General features: G+C 40.8%; 2 protein-coding genes across 2 annotated transcripts in view; both read right to left on the bottom strand.

Annotated features, from left to right (window-relative positions):
- The window catches only part of fnip1 (folliculin interacting protein 1), a 31,955-nt gene extending 23,260 nt beyond the window's left edge, over positions 1 to 8,695 (bottom strand). The window contains 1 exon segment of the mRNA XM_029627097.2: positions 8,504 to 8,695. Coding sequence (XP_029482957.2) covers positions 8,504 to 8,592 — 89 coding nt within the window. The 5' untranslated portion in view covers positions 8,593 to 8,695.
- Positions 8,696 to 14,095: 5,400 nt separating this feature from the next.
- Positions 14,096 to 25,099, bottom strand: part of acsl6 (acyl-CoA synthetase long chain family member 6) — a 41,810-nt gene continuing 30,806 nt past the window's right edge. The window contains 6 exon segments of the mRNA XM_029627093.2: positions 14,096 to 16,337; positions 16,474 to 16,545; positions 16,804 to 16,905; positions 19,889 to 20,032; positions 20,249 to 20,365; positions 21,550 to 21,638. Coding sequence (XP_029482953.2) covers positions 16,197 to 16,337; positions 16,474 to 16,545; positions 16,804 to 16,905; positions 19,889 to 20,032; positions 20,249 to 20,365; positions 21,550 to 21,638 — 665 coding nt within the window. The 3' untranslated portion in view covers positions 14,096 to 16,196.

Here is a 25,099-nt window from a genome sequence, read left to right as displayed (position 1 = left end):
GTTAGGTATTCAAACCACATTCAAATCCAACACGGTCAAATCCTGAACACTATCACAAACACCTGGCAATAATCATGCACACAAGCAGCAAGCCGTTTGAAATATTACTAGGTACCTGGGCATCATTGTGCATCTGCCAGTCTTTCCCCCGGCCCTCTCCTTGCCCTCTCATCCACTGCGTGGCTAAGAATAGCGCTGAACTAAATTCACACAACAACATGAGACTGTCAGGTGATCTTTGCGCTGTGCTGGACAGCGCCTGGACAAAGGCATCCCGGCACTGCCGCTGCCCACTGGGCGGGAGTCTAGTCACCCTCTGAAACTAAAGAAAGTGACAGGCACAGCCATCCACTGGAGGTCTTCACAGGGAATAATATGTCCTCCTCGCTGTGACTGCAAAACAGCCCTCCCTCCCACCAGAAAGGCACACGCTGCAGAGGCCATTGGGACACTGTGTGTGTGTGTGTGTGTGGTGGGCAGCCAAGTGGGGTGAACATGCATGTTACATAAACAATCAACCTAAGCTGTGACGCTTTTCCTCTGTCTGATAATGGGGGTTGTTTTTGAATACACAGAGGGTACTTTTCCAGATAAGCATTCTGGTGAACCAGTCCAGCTAGGCTATATTATAAACACTCTGGGCTGAAAATGAAACCCTGCTTTAGGACGCTGGGTGCTAGAATAACCTAATCACACTTTCTTATGGGTGAAAGAGGACACCTGCTTACCGACTCCACCACACAAACACCATCTCTCACACACACAACTGGATCTGTGGGCAACACACACACATACCCTCCCTGCTAAAACTAAAAACACAAGTGACTGAGTCTGAACTGGGGAGGGGTCAGTGGGAGCTGAAGGGGGAAACCTTTCTCCAATCTCTCTCAACAGCCCCAGAGAAGCCACAAGATGCTAATGCAAGGAAGCTTGAAAGCTCCAAGTCCCCACCACGGCTGACTCACTTCGACACCTGACCCACAACCTGTTGTGTTTCCTTGGTTTCAGCCAGGTGACCGCTCACTTCTGCATTCCACTCCATGAGTCACATGATCCATGTGTGTGGATCACATCCACATTCTCATCAAACCAAGTTCAACCCCTGATTGTCCAATGGAAAGGATGCCAGAGGAAACCACAAACCCAGGGGCTGTGTGTCTATGACTGAGTGGATCATGCTGCATCACACATGTGTAAGAACGGTATAACGTTGTGGAATGCTATTGCTGTTACATGATTGCCAAACTCGCGTTATCTCTGGGGAATATAGTTATTCTACTCTAAGTCAAGCTGAGTGCAAGGGGACTATGCCTAATTCTGGCCTTCAGTTCTAGACCAAGAAATGGCTGTCTGAAAGCCCCTACAATACTGAGTGTCTCTGTTTTGCCAGACTGTACAGAAAGTAGGTAGTCAGGTGATATGGGATACATCACTGATATGGGACTCTCAACTAAATAGGCTAGACCTAGATTACATTCCGAGAGGCCTTTAAGTGTTCATATCAGTTTATGGTGTAACATTACACATGAACATGATTGACAAAAGCATATTTCTCTCAAATGTTGTGCACAAATGTGTTTACATCCCTAATTAAATGAGCATTTCCTCTATGCCAAGATAATTAATCCACTTGACAGGTGTGGCATATCAAGAAGCTGATGATAAACAGCATGATCATTAAACAGGCGCACCTTGTGCTGGGGACAATAAAAGGCCACTAAAATGTGCAGTTTTTTCACACCACAATTCCACAGATATCTCAAGTTTTGTGGGAGTGTGCAATTGGCATAGACTGCAGGAATGTCCCCCAGAGCTGTTGGCAGATAAAATAATGTTATTTTCTCTACCATTAGCCACCTGCAATATCATTTCATAGAATTTGGCAGTACGTCCAACTGACCTCAACCACAGACCACATGTATGGCCTTGTGTGGGTGAGAGGTTTGTTGATGTCAACATTGAAAGTGCCCTATGGTGGCGGTGGGGTTATGGTATGGTCAGGCATAAGCTACGGACAATGAACACAATTGCATTTCAAATCGATGGCAATTGGAATGCACAGAGATACCGTGATGAGATTCTGAGGCCCATTGTAAGGCATCTGTGACCAACAAATCCATATCTGTATTCCCAGTCATGTGAAACCCATAGATTAGGGCCTGATTAATTTATTTTAATTGACTGATTTCCTTATATGAACTCAGTAAAATCTTAAACATTACTGATACCACAAGCCCAGTTCCATGACTCACAGCAACCCAAATAGCACCCTATTCCCTATGTAGTGCATTACTTCTGACCAGGACACATTGGGTTCTAGTTAAAAAGTAGTGCACTGACCTATATAGGGAATAGGGTGCCATTTCGGACAAGCTCTGACTGCCAATTCTGAGAAACAGTAAAAAGGGTTTCTGGCAAAGTTGGTATTTTAGTTAGGGTTAGAATTCTGAGGGGAGTTAAGCCATCAGCATGCTTCAGTTCAGCTGGCACCTTGCTGAACTGGCTAGGCAAAACGAACGAGTGTGCGCGCGCATACTCCCTTAAAAGACCAACAGTACTATTCTGAGAGAACTTCCTCAAAGTCTAAATAAATCTAAGTCAATTAATGACACATTTCTTGAGTTAAGGAGATCTTAGTTGCATAATTTTCCATCAAAGATGTTTGGTGCTGTATTTCAATATTTTTTTTAAGTGCGTGAAAACATTTCGTTGAATGACAAAAATGGAAGAATCCCTACTGTTGACCAATCACAGACGGAGGCACGTAGCCAGCTGCCGGCCTCAGCTTGCCTCGAGAAAAAGTATAATGTGCATGAACAACCAACCCCCCCCCCCAAAAAAAACGTGCCGAAGACCAAATTAAGATAAAATGTGTCATAATATACGCAAACAGTTCCGAACTGTTATCAGCTGGGAAACATGTGGACGCTTTTAAGCCTGCATATTAAAATCTAGGATAAATGCTGGTAGGCCTACACCATTCAAACACCAGCTTTCCAAAGGCTTTGATGTGGTTTATGAGGAAACCTTGATTGTGCTGCTAACTAAGAGAGCATGGAAGAGCTCCAGAAACAGGTCTAGTAGACTAGATAACTTTACATTTGATAGCCTAAATCTCACACAAATAGGCTATTCTGTTTTAATTACGACATAGGCAACTATTAGTACTTACCATGCCAGTACCATAGGCAAAGACAGGGTAGGGTCCTTTATGCAAAATATATATCTTTACCATGACCCTGCTGTTCTGAGAACGCTTGGGTCACTTAAAATAGCACTGATAGGAAGAACATGTCGACAAGCTGTCTTTACTGGCCTGCCTAATGAGATGCAACACACTCACTAGATCAATTCATAAAAATAAATAAAAAAGTAGCCAAACCACAACTCAAGACGGGGAAGCAGGAGATTAGATGTAAAAAAAAAAATAATAATTTTTTTTTTTTTTTAAGCAACAACTTTCCCTCATCTAACCTGGCAGCTACTTTTACAGGTTGTGACTGACTAAGGGAATAGAAGTAATACTGTGACAGACGTTATGATTGATGATCCCGCACATGACACACACACACTGTTATGAAACTATGTGCAGAGGGAACTTGAGCCTAGATTTCACCTCTCTCAACCATTCCACTACTACATCTTAAAGTATTTGTCCAGTGTTCGAGAATGTTTATGAAATATTACCTATAATTAATTACAAAATGAATTAAATAGATGTCCTTCCCCAAAAATATAACTAAGGATGTTAAAAAGCAGCTTTTCTCTGTGCCTCTGCTTGGCCTGTTAGGAAAGAGTGGTTTGGGAGTATACTGGTAAATAAGAAAACTGCTTTGACAGCTCATCCAATGAAACTTGCATACACCTGGATATTCAAATTAGCTTCTATGTGTGGGCACTGGGGCAGTCTGCCTGAGCCCGGAAGGACCTAGTCAAATAGTATGGATAGATTCAGGATTTGGAAACACTGATGGAACTACTAGTGCACTTTACCATAACAGCAATAAATGCAGACTGTTCATTTCACAAGTGTGAGTCGTTTCTGTCCTTTGCTTTGTCACTATATTCCTTTAATTGAAAAACAAGAAAAGCAGTCCGTGTACTGTTTGTCCATCTTTACACTTCCTCAAAATATTCTGAATTAAATCGGAGATAGCTTAAGAAATCTGTCATGAATTTACACCTTTTTGCAGAAGAGATCATGGTCGTGCAATTTTACATTAAGATGTTTGGTGCAGTATTTCTCAAGTAATTTTTTGTTGCATATAAAGTGTCATTGAATGACAAACACTTCATTGAAGAACCCCTACTGTTGACAAATCACTGACGAAAGAGTGTAGACTTTGGCTTCCCTTGTGAAAAACATTTCTGTGCACGAAGCTGCTTGACTAACCACATAAGGGCACATCTTGGCCAAAGAGGATGATGTCATCATCTAAGCAAATTTCAAGTGTTTTTTTTTTTTTTTTAAACGGTTTGCTTCAAAAATAAGTGTACTGGGGAGGGATGCACGATATATCGGTGAACATATCGGAATCGGACGATATTAGCTAAAAAATGCCAACATCGGATGTCTAGTTTAACGCCCCGATGTGCAAAACCCGATGTCAAAGGAACCATGCATACCTATAAAGTAGGTACATGACCTCAACTTAACCCTGTTTCCCAGTCAAAACTGTTCGCTGCTCTGGCCCCCCAATGGTGGAACAAACTCCCTCACGACGCCAGGACAGCGGAGTCAATCACCACCTTCCGGAGACACCTGAAACCCCACCTCTTTCAGGAATACCTAGGATAGGATAAAGTAATCCTTCTCACCCCCCTTAAAAGATTTAGATGCACTATTGTAAAGTGGCTGTTCCACTGGATGTCTTAAGGTGAACGCACCAATTTGTAAGTCGCTCTGGATAAGAGCGTCTGCTAAATGACTTAAATGTAAATGTAAATGTAAAGCTAACGTTATAAAGCGGCCAGCTAGCTTCATCTGACTAGTAAGGCTCGGCCGCACCGGGTTGTGATGTGAAGCTAGCCACAATAAGGATTAGGCACAATAGTGGAATTTGCAGTTTGCCTTCAAAATAAAAATGTATGCCATTGACAGTAATGCAAATGAATACAAATAGTAGAATTATGCAATACTTTTATTTTGAGTGTTTTTTCTCTAATTTATGCTTTGGACAATAAGTAAATGTCGAGTCAACAACATTATTTGGCTATGAGCAACCAGGTTTTCATCTAATTTTTGTTTTTTACATGGAGGCAGCCACACCAACATGCTTGAAAATATGAAGTGTAGCACTTCGTGTTGTGTTGCCCCGAACATAATGCTTTGTATTCAGGACATGAAGTTAATTTCTTCACTGCAATTTTACTTTAGTGCCTTATTGCAAACAGGATGCATGTTTTGGAATATTTTTTTATTCTGTACAGGCTTCCTTCTTTTCACTCTGTCATTTAGTTTAGTATTGTGGAGTAAATACAATGTTGATCCATCCTCAGTTTTTTCCTATCAAAGCCATTCAACTCTGTTTTAACTTCTTGGTGACAGGGGGCAGTATTTTCACATCCAGATGAAATGCATGCCCAAATTCAACTGCCTGCTGCTCATCCCCAGAAGATAAGATATGCATATTGAATCATGTCTATGAGTTTGAATCATGTCTGTGAGTATAAGAGAACTTATGTAGCAGGCGAAACCCTGAGGACAAAACATTTAGATTTTATTTTTGAGGTCACTCTCTTTTCAATGAGTTTTCATTGGGAATCCAGATTTCTAAGGGACCTTCTTGCAGTTCCTACCGCTTCCACTGGATGTTACCAGTCTTTAGAAATTGGTTGAGGTTTGACAAAGTTTACAGGTAACTTTTGAGATATTTTGTAGTCACATTGCGCAAGTTGGAACCGGTGTTTTTCTGGATCAAACGCGCCAAATACATTTACATTTAAGTCATTTAGCAGACGCTCTTATCCAGAGCGACTTACAAATTGGTGCATTCACCTTATGACATCCAGTGGAACAGTAGTGCATCTAAGTGGACATTTTGGATATATATCGACGGAATTAAATCGAACAAAAGGACCATTTGTGATGTTTATGGGACATATTGGAGTGCCAACAAAAGAAGCTCGTCAAAGGCATGATTTATATTTTTATTTCTGCGTTTTGTGTAGCGCCTGCAGGGTTGAAATATGTTTTCCCTCTTTGTTTACGGAGGTGCTACCCTCAAATAATAGCATTGTTTGCTTTCGAACAAAAATACTTTTTGAAATCTGACATGTTGGCTGGATTCACAACACGTGTAGCTTTAATTTGGTATCTTACATGTGTCATTTCATGAAAGTTTGATTTTTATAGTAATTTATTTGAATTTGGCACTCTGCATTTTCACTGGCTTTTGGCCAGGTGGGCGTCCCACATATCCCGGAGCGGTTAAAGTCACAATTGGCCTCATGGTGAAATCCCAAGCGTTTTCCTTCCTCTCCAGCAACTGAGTTAGGAAGGACGCCTGTATCTTTGTAGTGACTGGGTGTATTGATACACCATCCAAGTGTAATGAATAACTTCACCATGTTCAAAGGGATATTGAATGTCTGTATTTTTTTTAAACATTTTTTTACCCATCTACCAATAGGTGCCCTTCTTTGCGAGAAATTGGAAAACCTACCTGGTCTTTCTGGTTGAATCGGTGTTTGAAATTCACTGATCGACGGCGACCTTACAGATAATTGAATGTGTGGGGTACAGAGATGAGGTAGTCATTCAAAAATTGTGTTAAACACTATTATTGCACACAGAGTGAGTCCACGCAATTTATGTGACTTAAGCAGATTATTACTCCTGAACGGATTTAGGCTTGCCATAACAAAGGGGTTGAACACTTGACTCAAGACATTTCTTTTCATTAATTGGAGAATAATTTTTAAAAAATGAAAAAATAAAAAAACATTATTCCACTTTGACATTATGGGGTATTGTGTTTAGATCAGTGACACACAATCTCAATTTAATCAATTGTAAATTCAGGCTGTAACACAACAAAATGTGGAAAAGGTAAAAGGGGTGTGAATACCTTCTGACTGGGGAAGGAGCAGTGTGTTTTGAGTTCTGACTCAAGGCTGTGTGTGTTGTTCTGTGGTACAGGAAGGAAGCCGTTTGCATTCGGGGCAGGCTGGGAAGCAAACAAAGCCTTTGGCAGGTATCTCTCAGCGATATACAGTATACTGCCCTTGGTCACACGTAGCCAGGGAAATATGAGCTCTGTTAAGGGTTTTCCTCAGAGGGTCAACCAACCTGCTGCCCTGCCTGGTATTCTTAGTCAGTCCAGTGTCAGTATCTGAGTCGTTTTACTGTCAGATAAGCAAATCAATAATTTTGTAGCAGGAGACACCAAAGTGCTTGAGTGTGTGTGTTAAAGTGAACTATCAGTCCCGCATATCTGATGAATGAAGCCTGGGTGCACTGAAGTACATTTATTTGCTGGCCAGAAAGGGAATAGTAACCCATGCCACGATGGGGGCCAGTGCGAAATTATCTCCCCCGCATCTCTCTCTCAGCCTGGACATCTTTATGAATGTGGATTTGACACATATAGGGGAGGGTATTTAGTATCATGGGTTCTCATGAGTGACAGATATAAATGGAATCCACCTGAATTCATTGACATCTCTTAAAATGATAGGCATATAATTCATAAGATCTATATTTTTAAATAATGTATAAAAGGATATCCCAAATGCACAGTAACAGAAGATAAATATCAAACGTTTTGTAATTTCCATTGTAATCAGAGAAACTATAGCACAACTAATGTAGTATTTTCTGCGCCCTCACAGAGCAGTTTCAGCTTGCCAGCCATCCATCCATCCATTTGTCATAGGCCCATTGAACAGTCACGTGCACAGAGCACATACTGTCCCTGGTTGACTGGCTGGCTTGTGACCACATCTCAATGCCTGCTACTGTACAATGATTTATATATATATATATATATATATACACACACACATTGGTACAGTAGCATGTCTGCAGCGCCGTTGTACATTGCACCGAGTGTTGATAATAATCTGGAATTGTAGCAAGCTAGTTATGAATATTTAATAATTCTAAAAATCGACAATTTATTCCACGGTAACACACCCCAATTATGAACACCCTATCCAGCCCAAATGAGTAATATTAACATTAGAAGTTAACACTTGCTTTGTCTCGTGTTACTGAAACGTCTTCAAGTAATTTCCACCAAGAGTGGCGGCATTGCCTTATTTCCTACCAAGACCCAACATGTTCCTCGAGCGAGTTCACAAGGTGGGTTAACGTTAGCTAGCCGGTGGCAACAATAAGGGCCGCATTCAGCTGCTGTCATCAGACATTAGTTACACTAATACGGATTGCATAGCAGTATCCTAACACAGGGCTACGGACCTTCTGCTCACCTCTTTCACAAGATGAGCTGCTCAACTGACGTTAGCTAGCTAGTTTATTATGGATAGCATGCGCACGTACCTGAACGCGGGATCCTCTTTGTTGCATCTTGGGGGCGGCGAAAAGGCATTTCTTTTATTAAAAAGTTTATGGAAAAGAGTTGGAGGCATTTTGTACCAAATATTTAGGTACAGAACGTCTCGCTTTCTTTTAAATCCAAGAGCAACGCTAGTTCCTTGAAACTAATTCCATTTGTGTCGGAGTCATATGACAAGCATTAGTCACACGAGCTGCTTGGAAACCCACTACATGTTTCTGATTGGACGATGATCCACTGCTCCTTGTCGAAAATACTTGATTGGCTGATATTTTTGGACAAGCACCACGTGGTCAATAGAAATGCTGTGTTGATGTTTTGGCTTAAAGTTACCATCTGGTCGAGATACGAAATAAAATGTACATTTAAAACTCCTAAAACATAATAAAGAATCCATATATATATATCCCAGGCCAGGACACCGTAGAAGATTACATATTTTGATGAGTTAAATATGGTTCATATTCAATTCCTAGCCTGAAACATACTGTATGTCACATGTCAAATAGCTCAAATACCAGCTCTTCTCCAACAGGGTGGTAATATTATCAATGTATTTAGTTAAACAAAATCAATATACATTATGTATTACAGCAACAGAATTTCATACATGTTTATTTTTTTAATTATTATTTTTAAACAAACAGACAACGTCTTCAGTCTTCATGGACTGTGAAAACATTCTCTCTTTTTTTTTACAGAATTGTCCTAAAATAAATAATTAAACACATGTACAAACTGCCTTTTTATTAGTGTTGTATATCTTTTACAATTGTGTATTGAATTACAAGTTTGCAAAACTATTTCAAAACATGCTTACGGGGCCTTGTGAGATGAATGTGTTGTGAAAATGACAGGTAAAATAAGGTTATATATGAGCTTCAGCCAATGTGGTTTGTTTGCTTTCTCACCTCGATTGATGACAGCTTTAACAAGTTGTGGTAGCTTTCCTTCCTGGAGGGGTGGAACCGGCACACCTTGCACAGCTGGTTCTGGAACTGCAGAGTGAATAAAGCACAATATTCAATAAAAACAATAGAAAATGAACAGATGTAGCAGCAGATTAATCATACTCAATAACCACCACTATAAATTATTATAACAAAACAATATGTTTCATTGATAGGGTGGCAGGATTTGAGCCCAATTTACAGCCAATAAATAGAGACAAGTTTTTCCTGGCCCAGTCACAATAGTCAGGAAAAGCTCCTGGCCCTACTCATGGAAATGCTTGAAAGGACATGATGAAAGGTCTCATGAGAAAGGCATGACCTCTAATGGACATTTTGAGTAATGACATATTTCTTCAAGACATTTCAGTGCAGGGTAAACAGAGACCGAGGATGTGGAATTTACAGTTTGTTTTACAAAAATCTGACAGTCATCCTGTGTAGAAATTGTGAGCATACCAAACAGCTTCATCCTCATCTTCAAATGCATCTGTTCGAAGGTACACCAACATTGGTGAATATCATCTGGTGGCGAAAAATACCAGGCCCATGGTCAGTCAAACAACATTCTATGACAGCGACTCATCCAGATTGACCATTCAGAGAGAATGCTTACCCTCAGGGAGGAGTACCTCTGCCACAATTTTTGAAAGAAAGTGTCCTTTTCTTTCTCGTCTGCAAAGTCAAAGAACTTGGTTTGCTCCGGGGAGTGTTGTGTGGGTCTTTTCTGGACTTCTGGGGCTTCTTCAGGGGCAGACGTCTCTCTGTCGCCCCCTGTGTTTCCGGTCCTCTCAGTGATTTCACTGGCCGTGTGGCCACTGACAGGCTCACATTGTTCACCACCATCTTCTCAGTGGTAACAGAGTCACTGAATGTTACTCTCTTCCTGCATTTGATCTTCCTGGGTCTAATCATCACTGACTTTGAGAGAAAGATTTAATTGCTAACATTCATACACTATTTTTGTGTGTGTGTTTTTTTTTTTTATAACCTTTATTCAACCAGGAAAAGCCCCTTGATACTCAGAGTCTCTTTTTCAGACGATTCACAATTTATCTTGAGAATGAAACAATTTCTCTTTAAATGCCACTGAGATACAGTCGGAATCTGAGAAATACAAAAAGACAGGTGAGCTTTTTCATACTCGTGTTGTTTCCTTGGGGACTGAGGGCACAGTTACTTCTCCAGGTAAGGGTGCTCTTTCAATGGAAATAGGCACTGTACAGCTTGTCTACAAATAAATCATCAGTTTCGATATGTGTCCTCCTGCTTTTGTTAGGTGTTTGACAGAAATAAGTCAATTATATATTATAAACAAAAAATATCAATGATAAACAAATCCCTAAAAATGTGTTTCTAATGGGCAGTGCTAAATGGCTGTGAACAAAGAAATGTCATTTGTTAGGATATACTGTTTCATTCTATGAAAAAATCTAATCTAATACATTGAATCCAATCTATCTCTTTTCCTGATCTTATCTATCATTCATTTTGGAGATGTCTGCAAAGATACAAATAACATTGTGCACACATAAAGAAGCATGGAATACTTTATATCCCATTTTGGCAACGTTTCACTTTCCTTTTAAAAACGACACATTGTCTGTGTCCCATGGCAACCTATTAGCTAGATAGTGCACTACTCTTGACCAGAGACCAGTGAGCCATGGTCAAAAGTAGTGCACTATATAGGGATAGGGTGTCATTTGGGACACATATTGTACAGTATGTCCAGTAGTGCACTGTATCCCTTACCTATGATGGAGGACAGGTTAGAAGGCTGCTGCATATTCATGTCCTCAGCATGGCTGACATCTAGGATAATAGAGTTCTTCACATGCAGGTCCAAAAGCTCCTCACTGGGGAAGGCCACTGTCTCTTCTAAACCGCAAGAACGATGGGATTGAATTAGTGTTGTAACGATACCAACATTTGACTAACAATACATTACCAAGTATCACGATACTGAGTAGTAGGGTCTGCATCCCCGCTCAGCATGACAGATAAATAAATAAAAATTAAACTGATGGAGGAATAGAAGAGCAAACAGAGAGAAGCAGGTGAGTGAGGGCTGGTAAGGTATGCTGGGAGAAGCAGGTGAGTGAGGGCTGGTAAGGTATGCTGGGAGAAGCAGGTGAGTGAGGGCTGGTAAGGGATGCTGGGAGAAGCAGGTGAGTGAGGGCTGGTAAGAGATACTGGGAGAAGCAGGTGAGTGAGGGCTGGCAGAGGATGCAGCTGGTTTATTACAGCTGCCACACATGATATGAGCATGAAAGTGAAGTGGATATTATTGGACCTGTGCATTCAAGAGACCAGTGGCTGTTGCTTAAATTCAACTGAATTTATAAACAAAACTGACTTTATACACATTTTATAACAGGCGCCAGCAGGTTCTTTAGATCAGTAGGGTTGAAAACTTCAGTAGTATCATATGAAACGGTACTATGGTATTCTAAAAATGTTGGTGTCATAAGTATCATGATTTTTGGTATCATGATATTACCATGGTACCGGTATACCATGCAACACTAGATTTAATAACCCATGTCAATCAACTTCTTACAGCATAGGCTGTCAGCCAGGTATTTTTACAGTGCCTGCTGAGTCCCAGACCAACACACACATACACACATACACACATACAATACACACCATAGACTTCCTCTCTGTGGAACACCTCAGGTGAGATTAGACTGCTGGTGCTGGTGTCGCTTGAGATAATATCATCTGTCAGTTTCATCACAATCCAACAGGAGGGAGGAAACACCCATTGGCAAAACTGCACCTAGAAAATACATTACATTCAGTGGTCAGTTTTCTAACACAATTACAATACAAAACATCACAGACCAAAAGGAGCAAAGGCCCTCCATCCCTTCACTCACTCACTGACAACAACAACAAAAAGCATGTTCCAAACTCAACTTGCACGATCTTCTGTGCAGTGATAAGCTAGATGTCATGACTTCCGCCGAAGTCGGTTCCTCTCCTTGTTCGGGCGGCGTTCTGCGGTCGACGTCACCGGTCTTCTAGCCATCGCCGATCCACTTTTCATTTTCCATTTGTTTTGTCTTGTTTTCCCACACACCTGGTTTACATTCCCTCATTACGTGACATGTATATAACCCTCTATTCCCCCCCATGTCTGTGTGTGGAATTGTTTGTTGTAAAGTGTATGTGCATTTCTAACTGGTTTGCGACAGGTTATTTAAACCCGTTGTTTCTGTGTGCAGTTTGTTTTGCCTAAATAAACTGCTCTGGTTGTTACCTATGTCTGCTCTCCTGCGCCTGACTGCATCCCAAATGACACCCGATTCCCCAATTTAAAGCAATACTTTTGACCAGGCTCTGCTCAAAAATGTCACACTATATAGGGAATATGGTACCATTTGGGACTCAAGCCTTATGACTGATATTAATTGCTAAGTAGATGAAGCAGCTCACCTGTGGTTAGTGCATATTGACTCATTCGCGCCCTTTTTGCTGTGCAGATGTAACAGTATATCTTTAGACCGTCCCCTCGCCCATACCCGGGCGCGAACCAGGGACCCTCTGCACACATCAACAACAGTCACCCACGAAGCATCGTTACCCATCGCTCTACAAAAGCAGCGGCCCTTGCAGAGCAAGGGGAACTACTACTTCAAGGTCTCAGAGCAAGTGACGTCACCGATTGAAACGCTATTTAACGCGAACACTGCTAACTAAACTAGCCGTTTCACAATCCGTGACACAGAGAGGGGTTTAGCGAAGAGTCACTTCAGTTCTGAGAATTAAACAAAAGATGTGCTTAATGACCAGCTTGTCTGGCATCCAGACTAATTTGCTTCTGCCAGGCAAGTGAACAGCAACCATAGTAGGAAAACCTACTGATCAGCTATGAGCAGGGCTTAACTTTCTCTGTAAGGTAAAAAACTAGTTTGGTAATGAGCACACTGGGCTTGGGTTATGTTTTTGTCCACCAGTTGTGCTGTAGGTAAATGTGTGTAGCTGGTTGTCAGAAATGTTTTTTTCTAATAATGTTATAGATGGCTACTGTATATCTTATCTGTGTAGGAATACATTAAAATACGTCTAGGGAGATATGGCCTTCAGGTATAATCATAGTAGCTCATACTGTAATTGTTCAAACAAAATATGAATACGAGCTAGCAAACGTTTTTGAGTGACCAGGGAATGACCCCTGCTAAACTAGCTACTGCTAGCTAGGCAACATAATTTTTTTGCCCAAGTGTTTCACTTGTTAGATCAAATTAGAAAGCCAGCGAATCAGAAAGATAGTTTGAACAAAATATTATTAATTAAATGATTAAAATATTGTAATTGGCCATAGCGAGTATTTCAATTCTGGATCTTCAGCAACTTGAATGAGCTTGAGCCTCTCGAGCTATTCAGAAATTATTTTGAATGGCGGTGATCCCCCCCCCCCCCCCCAAAAAATGTATTTCTGCGACCCCTGCTGGTCAAAAGTGAGATGCAAAAATAGAGTACACTTGCGCTAAATAATTTTTTATAATCACCCCATTTTATAACTAACTCATTGTTCTGTCCTAACGCTGTACCAGGTTTGAAACATGACCTCACCTGGAGTCATGTCATTAGTCAAAGAAGGAAAAACACGGAGTATTCAAATATCCAACATGTACAGCTTTATTCCTCTCCTGCCCATCATTTAGATTTACTATAAAACATACTATTATTTATATATTTTTAAACATACTACATGATTATTTATATTCTGCCCTGTTTACATTCATCAGTTGGAATTTGACTATACATTGTTATTGATTCCTCACCAGTCCCATGGTTTCACATGCAAAGAAAAATGGTTTACCTTTTATACTTTACATTAATTTACAAAAGTGCTGTACAAGCATGCTTGTTCTGCCAGATGCAATGTACACAATCCTCATACTCTCCCCTACATATGTCAATCACATCTTATCTGTGAAGTGGATTCATGTTATCCTCTGAACAGCTTGTTGGTAAGCAGAGACTTGTGATTGTGACTCAGGATTTCAAAAAAAAAAAAAAATTCTGGTTAGATATTTATCTGACGGGTGTATTTGTCCAGGCAGAAATGACTGAGAGCGGCCTCAATTGGTGCAAAGTTGAAAAACTTGCCCCAAAATAAGTGAGATGGAGGAGGACTACCATCAACGGCCTATGGTCCTTATAGGAGCCAAGGGCTTAAGTCAATCTTTTTTTTTGACACGGTGTAAAAAATGTAAATAGTGTTTTACCAAATAAAATGAGCTGGATGTTGCAAATACATTATATTAATCTGTGTGATGGACGCTATGATTTGAGCCCTGGCTGACTGTGTCACAACACTGTGTTAGCCTGCAGAGATAAATCATGTAGGCATGTACTTTGTGGGCTAGTCTTCAGGCCTCGGTTCACTCAAAACCCAGTAAAATTACAATTGCTAGCCTTTCCTTTGAGCTTGAGTCGAAACCCTTACCCCCATGCAACTTCGATATGGAGGTTAGCTGTAACAGACCATGTGAGGTTCTACTGCCCACAAACATATTTCAGAGGCTCTGTAAGTGCAGCCTTTCCCCCACTAAAATCAGACACCAAATATGATGATGAAACATCATCTGAGGTACTTGAAGAAAATATACCCTATAGACCTTCGGCGCTCAACGTTGTGGTTGTTGGCTGCTGAGAAGAAGCAGGCACTAGCATCTGCTAGCTCGACGTAGACTTTTGTTGTGCCATAGTAAACTTCAACCAATCACACAGCCACGCTAACTGTGTAAAGCTCAATAGACTCCAAAAGCACAGGATGAACACTTCAATGGAGACTGTGCCACCTGTCCAACCATGTGCATGCTCATATTACCCTTTATCTCGATCGTGATCATAGTTAACACTTTGTCTATATCGCTTGACATGGAAAATAAATAAATCATTCCAGAATTTATTTGATTTTTCTCTGCCCCATCCCCACCCCTAATCCCTATTGATGCACTCATTCAATACAAGGATATGGTGATGATTCCATATGACAGAAAATTCAATAAAAGTTACAATTCATCTCACTACAACGCAAAACAAAAGAAAATCCATTCATATGCTTACATCTACATCTACATAGTGATACTTTGCGACCAAAATGAACTCCAAAGCCTATACATTTGTACTATGTAAACTCAAAAATGTCACTGTCCATTTTGTTCTAACCTCCGTCAAATGGGTGGAGCTTGTCGATATCGACTACATGAGAAAGCCATACAGTTTGACTATCGACGGCCAGAAAATCCCAGGACAAATTTTGAAGTATCATGTAACAACAGTCCCAACAATGCAGAGCACACTGCATGCACTGCCCATAGCCCATGTATGCATGTTCTTACCAGGCAAACTCTGAGCACATCATGTCGGGAAAAAAACTGATGCAATCTTTAAGTTGTGTTTTGATAGGCCTACAAAGGAAAGAGGAACGTGCAGGCTATGTTGACTGTCTGTTGCTGCCGTTTCTAGATGGAGAGGAGGCTGATTTGGTTGAAGATCTACATTGGCTGCCGTGGGGCAGCGGGCAACACTTGGTCAGCAGGCGTCAAAAGAGAAATCGATTATTCCTTCCTGAACCACAGTCAGTAACTTGTTTGGCTGATTTGAGTCTGTTTTTGTGGTTTCGTAGGAGTGAAGTGGAGTGAAGGGTAAATGTGAATGAGGAGTGATGTTGCTGAGAACCAGGCTTTTAGTTTGTGGTCGTGTTTCACATGGAGATGTTTTCATACAGGTCTTCAATCTTCTCCTTGAAAAACTCCCTCAGCTCAGGTCTCTTTGCTTTTAGTGTCGGAGTCAACAGGCCATTCTGTATCGAGAATAGCTCATTATGGACGTAGATGTTTTTCACCTTAGGAGAGAATGAAGACATTATAAAATGTAGACAGGATCCTGTGTCATCATCGAGTTCTCTTTCAGATACTTGTCATTTGTTAAAACGGAGTGTCAGTTGCCCCCAATGAACACCTCCCAATTGACACACCCACCTGCTCAAACGAGTGGAGGCCGCTCGCCTTGCCCAGTCGCTGCAAGTCTTCCATGATGGCTTTCTTCAGGACCTTTACACAAACAGAGACACAACACCACCACACTATGACTCTCGAAGATGATACCGTGTGTTGTGCCAACCTATTCAACAAAGAGCCCAACGCTTAACAAAAATGTGTTCAACAGGGCACACTTTCATTTTGTTTAATCAGTTTACTGAGAATCTAGGGCTATTTCTCTATTCACATAACACATAGTTGACACCTTTCATCATGGCAACAAATGGAACAAACACACCATTGAATGTAGACTAATTTAAAATCACATACAGTATTTTTACAGAGGTCCCGATAGCTCCCCTCCATGCCTTTCTTCAGGGCCCAAGCAGGCATTGTCTCTGGGTCAGGAACAACTATGGCAACCAGACAGGACTGGAAGAGTAACAGACCATATAGCATATGAACATTAGAAGTTAGAAAGGGGAGAAAATAAATATATACAGAACCAGTCAAAAGTGTGGACACACCTATCAATCAAATGTTTTTATGAAGCCCTTTTTACATAATTTACTCATTCAAGGGTTTTTCTTAATTTTCTTTACCATTTTCTACATTGTAGGATAATAGAGAAGACATCAAAACAATGAAATAACACATATAGAATCATGTAGTAAATAAAAAAAGTTAGCAGTAACCAAAAAGGTTTTGACTCAAACTCAAAGGAAAGGCTAGCAATTATAATTTTAGTGGTGTTTGAGAGAAAATTAAAAATATATTTTAGATTCTTCAAAGTAGCCACCCTTTGCCTTGATGACAGCGTTGCACACTCTTGGCATTCTCTCAACCAACTTCACCTAGAATGCTTTTCCAACAGTCTTGAAAGAGTTCCCACATATGCTGAGCACTTGTTGGGTGCTTTTCCTTTATTCTGCGCTCCAACTCATCCCAAACCATCTCAATTGGGTTGAGGTCTGGTGATTGTGGAGGCCAGGAGATCTAATGCAGCACTCCATCACTCTTCTTCTTGGTCAAATAGCCCGTACACAGCCGGGAGGTGTGTTGGGTCATTGTCCTGACGAAAAACAAATGATAGTGGGACTAAGTGCAAACCAGACAGGATGGCATATCGCTGCAGAATTCTGTGGTAGCCATGCTGGTTGAGTATGCCTTGAATTCTAAATAAGTCACAGACAGTGTCAATAGCAAAGCACCCCCACACCATCACACCTCCTCCTCCATGCTTCACGGTGGGAACCACACATGCAGAGACCATCCGTTCACCTACTCTGCGTCTCACAAAGACACGGCGGTTACAACCAAAAATTTGGACTCATCAGACCAAACGACAGATTTCCACCGGTCTAATGTCCATTGCTCGTGTTTCTTGCACCGAGCAAGTCTCTTCTTAATGGTGTCCTTTAGTAGTGGTTTCTTTGCAGTAATTCGACCATGAAGACCTGACTCACGCAGTCTCCTCTGAACAGTTGTTGAGATGTGTCTGTTACTTGAACTCTGTGAGGCATTTATTTGGGCTGCAATCTGAGGTGCAGTTAACTCTAATGAACATATCCTCTGCAGCAGAGGTAACTCTGGGTCTTCCTTTCCTGTGGCGGTCCTCATGAGACCCAATTTCATCATAGTGCTTGATGGTTTTTGCGACTGCACTTGAAGAAACTTTCCAAGTTCTTGACATTTTCTGGATTGACTGACCTTCATGTCCTAAATTAATGATGGACTGTCGTTTTTGTTTGCTTATTTGAGCTGTTCTTGCCATAGTATGGAATTGGTATTTTACCAAATAGGGCTATCTTCTGCATGCCACCCCTACCTTGTCACAACACAACTGATTGTCTCAAGCTCATTAAGGAAATAAATTCCACAAATTAACGTTTAACAAGGCACATCTGTTAATTGAAATGCCTTCCAGGTGACCACCTCATTAAGCTGGTTGAGAGAATGCCAAGAGTGTGCAAAGCTGTCATCAAGGCAAAGGGTGGCTACTTCGAAGAATCTCAAATATAAAATCTATTTTTATTTTTTAAACTTTTTAGTTACTACATTATTCTGTCTTCACTATTATTCTGCAATGTAGAAAATCATAAAAATAAAGAAAAACCCTTGAATGAGTAGGTGTGTCCAAACATTCACTACCGTTCAAAAGTTTGGGGTCACTTAGAAATGTCCTTGTTTTCTTTGGAAAACATACATGAAATGAGTTGCAAAATGAATAGGAAATATAGTCAAGAGGTTGACAAGGTTATAAATAGTAATTTATTTTGCACCGGGGCACACTCCTCTTTCTATTCTGGTTAGGGCCAGTTTGTGCTGTTCTGTGAAGGGGAGTAGTTCACAGCGTTGTATGACATCTTCAGTTTCTTGGCAATTTCTCGCATGGAATAGCCTTCATTTCTCAGAACAAGAATAGACTGACGAGTTTCAGAAGAAACTGCTTTGTTTCTGGCCATTTTGAGCCTGTAACTGAACCCACAAATGCTGATGCTCCAGATACTCAACTAGTCTAAAGGCCAGTTTCATTGCTTCTTTAAACAAAACAACAGTTTTCAGCTGTGCTAACATAATTTCAAAAGGGTTTTCTAATGATCAATTAGCCTTTTAAAATTATAAACTTGGAACACTGGAGTGATGGTTGCTGATAATGGGCCTCTGTACACCTATGTAGATATTCCATAAAATAAAAATCAGAAGTTTCCAGCTACAATAGTAATTTACAACATTAACAATGTCTACACCCTATTTCTGATCAGTTTGATGTTATTTTAATGGACAGAAAAGTGCTTTTCTTTCAAAAACAAGGACATTTCTAAGTGACCCCAAACTTTAGAACAGTAGTGTATATATCATTTTATATGTTTTTTTTTCTTCTGGATTATAGAAATTCTCCTGTGACTCCATTTTCATACATACATCTCTCTATGCACACACACACACACACACACACAAAACATCACGGGAGGGAATGAGCTGGTGAAGACTGACTAGAACTGGGTGTGTTCAAGTCGTCGATGACCAATGCTCCCAAAGGAGCTACAGTATGGACCTAAGTAAGTCTGTGTCTCTATGAAACTAGCTGTAAATAAACAGTGGCAAGCATATACTGTGGCATTAAGAAAATCCACTACTGACTTGACTGGATAAGTGGTTTATAAACAAATTGAGCGACATATATAATGAATTGGCTTGACCCGATTATCTATGTCCTCTGGCAACAAACAGAAAAGAAAAAACTGCATGGGTTTGGTTTAGAGCACATGGGTACATGTACAGTCTGGACACTGAGACGTCTAGGTATCCTCAGGTGGTTCTGGGTTCAGTGACCATCTCTCATAATGCTCAAGCAACGAATCCACGTGCTGTGATAAGGAAGAGAGGTGGTTAGGGAGGTAGGTTAGTTCACCTGTAGACTGTCACCATGGACGTAGAGCTGGGTCACAGGCTCACAGCGGATGTAAATGTTCTCTATCTTCTCAGGGGAGATGTACTCTCCCTGGGCCAGCTTAAAGATGTGCTTCTTCCGGTCAATGATCTTTAGTGTACCGTTCTGAGGAGTGTAGGGGACAGGAGAGAAGAGGGCAGACGTCATAAGGAGATAGTGGGAAACAGGTCTGAATCCTGTCTTGAAATACGCTCATACCTTAACTGAGATACTTGTGGATCGGATTCAACCATAAAATAGAATATTGTACAAGGATGGCAAAGAGATGTTTGAGGAATTGTCTTTGCAAGTGAAGGGTCATAGACAAGCGGGTGTACGTACAGGTAACCATTTCCCTATGTCTCCGGTGTGGAGCCAACCGTCTGTGTCTAGCGTTTCAGCCGTCCTCCCTGGGTCTTTAAGGTAGCCCTTAAAAACATTGGGCCCTTTCACACACACCTAATGGATGATTGGAGGGAGGGAGAGAGAGAGAGAGAAAAACAAAGTGATAATTAAGGAGAATATGTTCAGCACCCAACTATCATTTTGACTAATGCTAACATATTGTACATACAGTGGCTATCAGAAGTATTCACCCCCCATTGCATTGTTTCACATTTTGTTGCGTTTCAAAGTAGGATTGAAATGAATTCAGCCCCCACTATGCTTGAAAATAAGGAGGGAGTTACTCATTGATGGGTTGTGTTGGATTTGCCCCACACCTAAGGCTTTGCATTAAGGCCAAAAGGTGTATTCCTTTTCTCTCCCTTCTTCAGTATTACTTTAGTGCCTTCTGTCATGTTTTGGAATATTTGTTACTCTGTACATTTTCATTCTTTTCACTCTGTCATTTAGGCAATTATTGTGGACTACAATGTTGTTAATGCACCCTCAGTTCTTCCTTCACAGCAGTTGAACTCTTGTGCAGTTAAAATTCACCAATTGGCCTCAAGGTGACATCCCTGAGATCCTTCTATCCTGCAGCAGATCAGGAGGATGATTGTATATGTGTTGTGTCTGGGTGGTTTAATACACCATCCACGGCATAATTATTAACTTGACCATTCTTAAAAAGAGATATTCAATGTCTGATATGTTACGGTTACCCATCACTGCCCTTCTTTATGAGGCTTTTGAAAAGCTCCCTGGTCTTTGTAGTTGAAATGCAATACTTCACTGAGGGACCTTACAGTATGTTGTATGTACACATGGAGGACAGAGGAAGGGATAGAATCAAAAATCATGTCAACCCCTATTATTTCACACAGAGGGAGTCTTATTTTGTGATTTGTTAAGCCAAATTCTACTCCTGAAATAATAAAGTCTTACCCAAACAAAAGGGGTGAACACTTTTGCAACTATATTTTAGTTATTACATTCGTCTTAGTTTGTTAACATTTGTAGAATTTTCTTTTCACTTTGACATTGAGTACTTTGTGTAGGTTTATTTACAACAACAACAACAAAAAAAAACATAACCAAATCCATTTGAATCCTACTGTCACGGAACAAAATCTGAACAAATCCACGGTGGGGTGAATAATTATGATACCCACTATAGCCTCAATGACCAACTGTCTGTGACCCTGTTCAAGTACAGATGATCAACAACAAAAATATCCTTGACGTTTCATTCAACTCACCTCTCCTTCTCCTTTGGCAGCAAAGTAGTTCTTTTCAGCCACATCCACCAGCTTGATGAGGTTACATGGCAGTGGTGCCCCCACATGACCTAGAATTAGTCATCAAAACAAGCACAAATATGAGCAAAAGTTTTTTGGAGTTTACAGACAGCACTAATTGATGTCTTCATTTGTTTGATTCAAGTCATTACACAGTAAACTAGCTGCCACCAAAAATGATGCATTACAGTATAATGCCCCAAAAAAGCATATATAAAGCTGAAAAACTTAGCCCTCTTGTTTATTTTCCAATACCTAACACACAGGTGTCAAACTCATTCCACGGAGGGCCTAGCGCCATTTGCACACACTGTATATAGACGTTATTTTTTCTATTGTGTTATTGACTGTACGCTTGTTTATTCCATGTGTAACTCTGTGTTGTGTGTTCCACACTGCTTTGCTTTATCTTGGCCAGGTCGCAGTTGTAAATGAGAACTTGTTCTCAACTAGCTTACCTTACGGTGAAATAAAAATAAAAATAAATAGTGTCTGCAGGTTTTCGATCCTCCCTTGTACCCGATTGATGAATTAAGGTCACTAATTAGTAAGGAACTCCCAACACCTGGTTGTCTAGGGCTTAATTGAAAGGAAAAACCTGCAGACACTAGGCACTCCATGGAATGTGTTTGATACCCCTGACATATAACATATTCAACATGTATTCTATAGTAATGGTTTTACATCTATTATATCAACTGCAGTTGAAATATGCTCACCTTATCTTTCCAGTTGTTTAACAGTTTCCTTTTCTGCTATTTTACCACTAGGTGGATACATTGACCACACCCCTCACACTGAGGACCAACCTGTATAGCCTACCACACCCGCTCTCATTAGCACCACCAGTTGAAGAGTTCACCCTAATTGTCTTCCCCATGCCCTATATCGCGTGACAAACTCATTCCTTGGAGGGCCGAGTTTCTGTGGGTTTTCGCTCCTCCTTTGTACTTGATTGATCAATAAGGTCACTGATTAGTTAGGAACTCCCCTCACCTGGGTGTCTAGGTTTTAATTGGACACAAATAATAATAATGAAAACCAGCAAACAGTTTGACACGATAATGCCCTATAATACGAACTTGTCCATTCCCTTTGCGTAATTATTCTGATGAAGGCTGAAATGTTAATATTTGAACCTTGCTAAAATATCCTTTTTTAAATGATGAGTGAGCGATGCGCCTTGTGATGAAACATTTTGGTTGCACCTCAATTCACATTTATAGATCACCCTTCATTTCTTAACATATAAGATTTGACAGCTTGCTCCCAACCATAGCCCAAGGAGTAAATAACAGTATCAATCATTCCAATACATTTTTGGACACCCTTTTAAGTGATAACTCCTTTGAAAATGCTATTATGCTGGAGTCACTGAGGACGGACAAGTAATGTATTCCATTCTGAATGGAAAGACATCCAACTAGGACTGGACAAAACCCATCTACCTGGGGTGACATTATCTGACTAACCAACACCTGGACTGACACCTTGAATAGATGCTCTTTCATGTTGAAGGCAGCCACAATCTCTTACCTACAAAATAAGGAAAACAAACCCTAATAGAGACACAATTAGAAGAGTGTTTGAAAGATGGGCAACTAACCAGCAAACCTAAAATGAGCTGAGAGAGTGCAAAAAGGAGAAGTTCCACAGGGACAACGAGATTACTCGGAGGTTTATCTGTACTCTTGGTTATCCAAGTCAGCCCCTAGAGCACAATACAGAAGACATAAAAGAGGCCGTGTCAACCCAGCTAGGGGAGACTAGATGTTTGTGACAATTCCATGCACCCCGCAAACTCTAGTATCCACCTCTAGTACAACAGACACTGAACTACAGATGCCAATGGAACAACAGATCGGGTGAACAGCACAATTCACAGTGAACCAATGGACAGGCGGATGAGATGAGACCAGAAAAACAAGGAGGAAACGAAATTACGCACCGGTACAACACTACACAAACAAAAAGCCAAATAGTCAACCTTTCCCTAAAGCATCTTGAACCATCGGAAGTATCCCTCCTGAATCGAGGTTCATCTTTTGTTCCCATTAATGACTTAATCTCTGTAGACCTTCAGACATTTTTCAGAACAATCAGATTACAGGAGTTTTTTTTGTTGTTGAGACCTACAATGAACAGATCAGAGACATTGGAGGAAGCATTCAATCACAAAATCATAGATTTAAAAAAATGAAAAAGTACGAGTGTTAAGGTATTTCCAACACAACCTCACACGCCCTGTTCTAAACTCACACGCCCTGTTCTAAAAGTTTTCATAACAGTGACCTTAATTGCCTACCATCTGTAAGCTGTTAATGTCTTAACGACCGTTCCACAGGTGTTCATTAGTTGTTTATGGTTCATTGAACAAGCATGGGAAACAGCATTTAAACCCTTTACAATGAAGATCTGTGAAGTTATTTGAATTTTTACAAATTATCTTTGAAAGACAGGGTCCTGAAAAAGGGACGTTTCTTTTTTTGCTGAGTTTACATGGTGCCTAAGCTACACAAGAACACGGATAACCCTCTGGGCAGACCCATCATGTCAGGGATTGGGAGACTCATTTAGAATAGCTCACTCTGTCAACCACCTGAAACCCATTGTCTCAAATCTGCCATCTTATCTCAAAGACATCAGTGACTTTCTAAAACTATTGAACGCTGTCCATTTCCTTGACATGAGAACCCAAGCCACCCTCTTCTTTCCTAGCTGAACCAATGAGGTTGATGGTCACCAAATACTACTTTAAGTTCGCCGATGCCTACTTCCTGCAGTGTAGCAGGACTGCCATGGGCACAAGGATGGCAACCAACTTCACTAAACTGCACCTCGGATAAGTGGGAAAAAGTTCATTCTAAACGAGACGTTTAGAATTAACCTTTTTTTTTTGAGAGCCTGATTGTTTGGAAATGCTACATTGATGACATGTTTGTTGTCTACAAGGGTAACCTAAACTTCCTGGTGTCCTTTCACCAATTTCTGAATTTCATTACGGGACACCTGCGAGGGAGGTCTGGACTTCCTGGACTTTAGGCGTCACCAAAACCGGTACCTCCCTCATCTATTCAGAACGAGCACCGACAAACAACTTCCTCCATGCTCAAAGTTAATAACAACATAGGGTCAGAGCTTCTGCTTCAGTCAAAGTGCATTCGACAGAAGATTACAGATTTAGAGCAAAGGGCCACAATCACACATGGTTAAACCAAGTAAACTCGTGGAAATTCCTATAGCACAGCTACTGAGCAAGCCCAAGAGCTAGATCCTCCATCCAAATGGTCACTACCTACACTGAGCAAAGTCCAGAACTCCTAGGCATCATCAAAACATGTTGGCATATTCTCTGCTTAGACCCAGCTCTAGGCAATACATTTCAGCAGCCTCCCATGCTGCTTGACATAGCGCTAAAAACATTTAAGACAATGTTGTCCGATCTAAGCCAAAGCGCAAACAAGACCAACATCCTGCCTATTCCTCCCAGCAACTACACGAGTGGCAATTG

This window comes from Oncorhynchus nerka, linkage group LG22 (assembly GCF_034236695.1).
Source record: "Oncorhynchus nerka isolate Pitt River linkage group LG22, Oner_Uvic_2.0, whole genome shotgun sequence".
Lineage (NCBI taxonomy): Eukaryota > Metazoa > Chordata > Actinopteri > Salmoniformes > Salmonidae > Oncorhynchus > Oncorhynchus nerka.
Note: the sequence above shows the minus strand (reverse complement) of the source record. Positions and strands in the feature narration are given on the sequence as shown.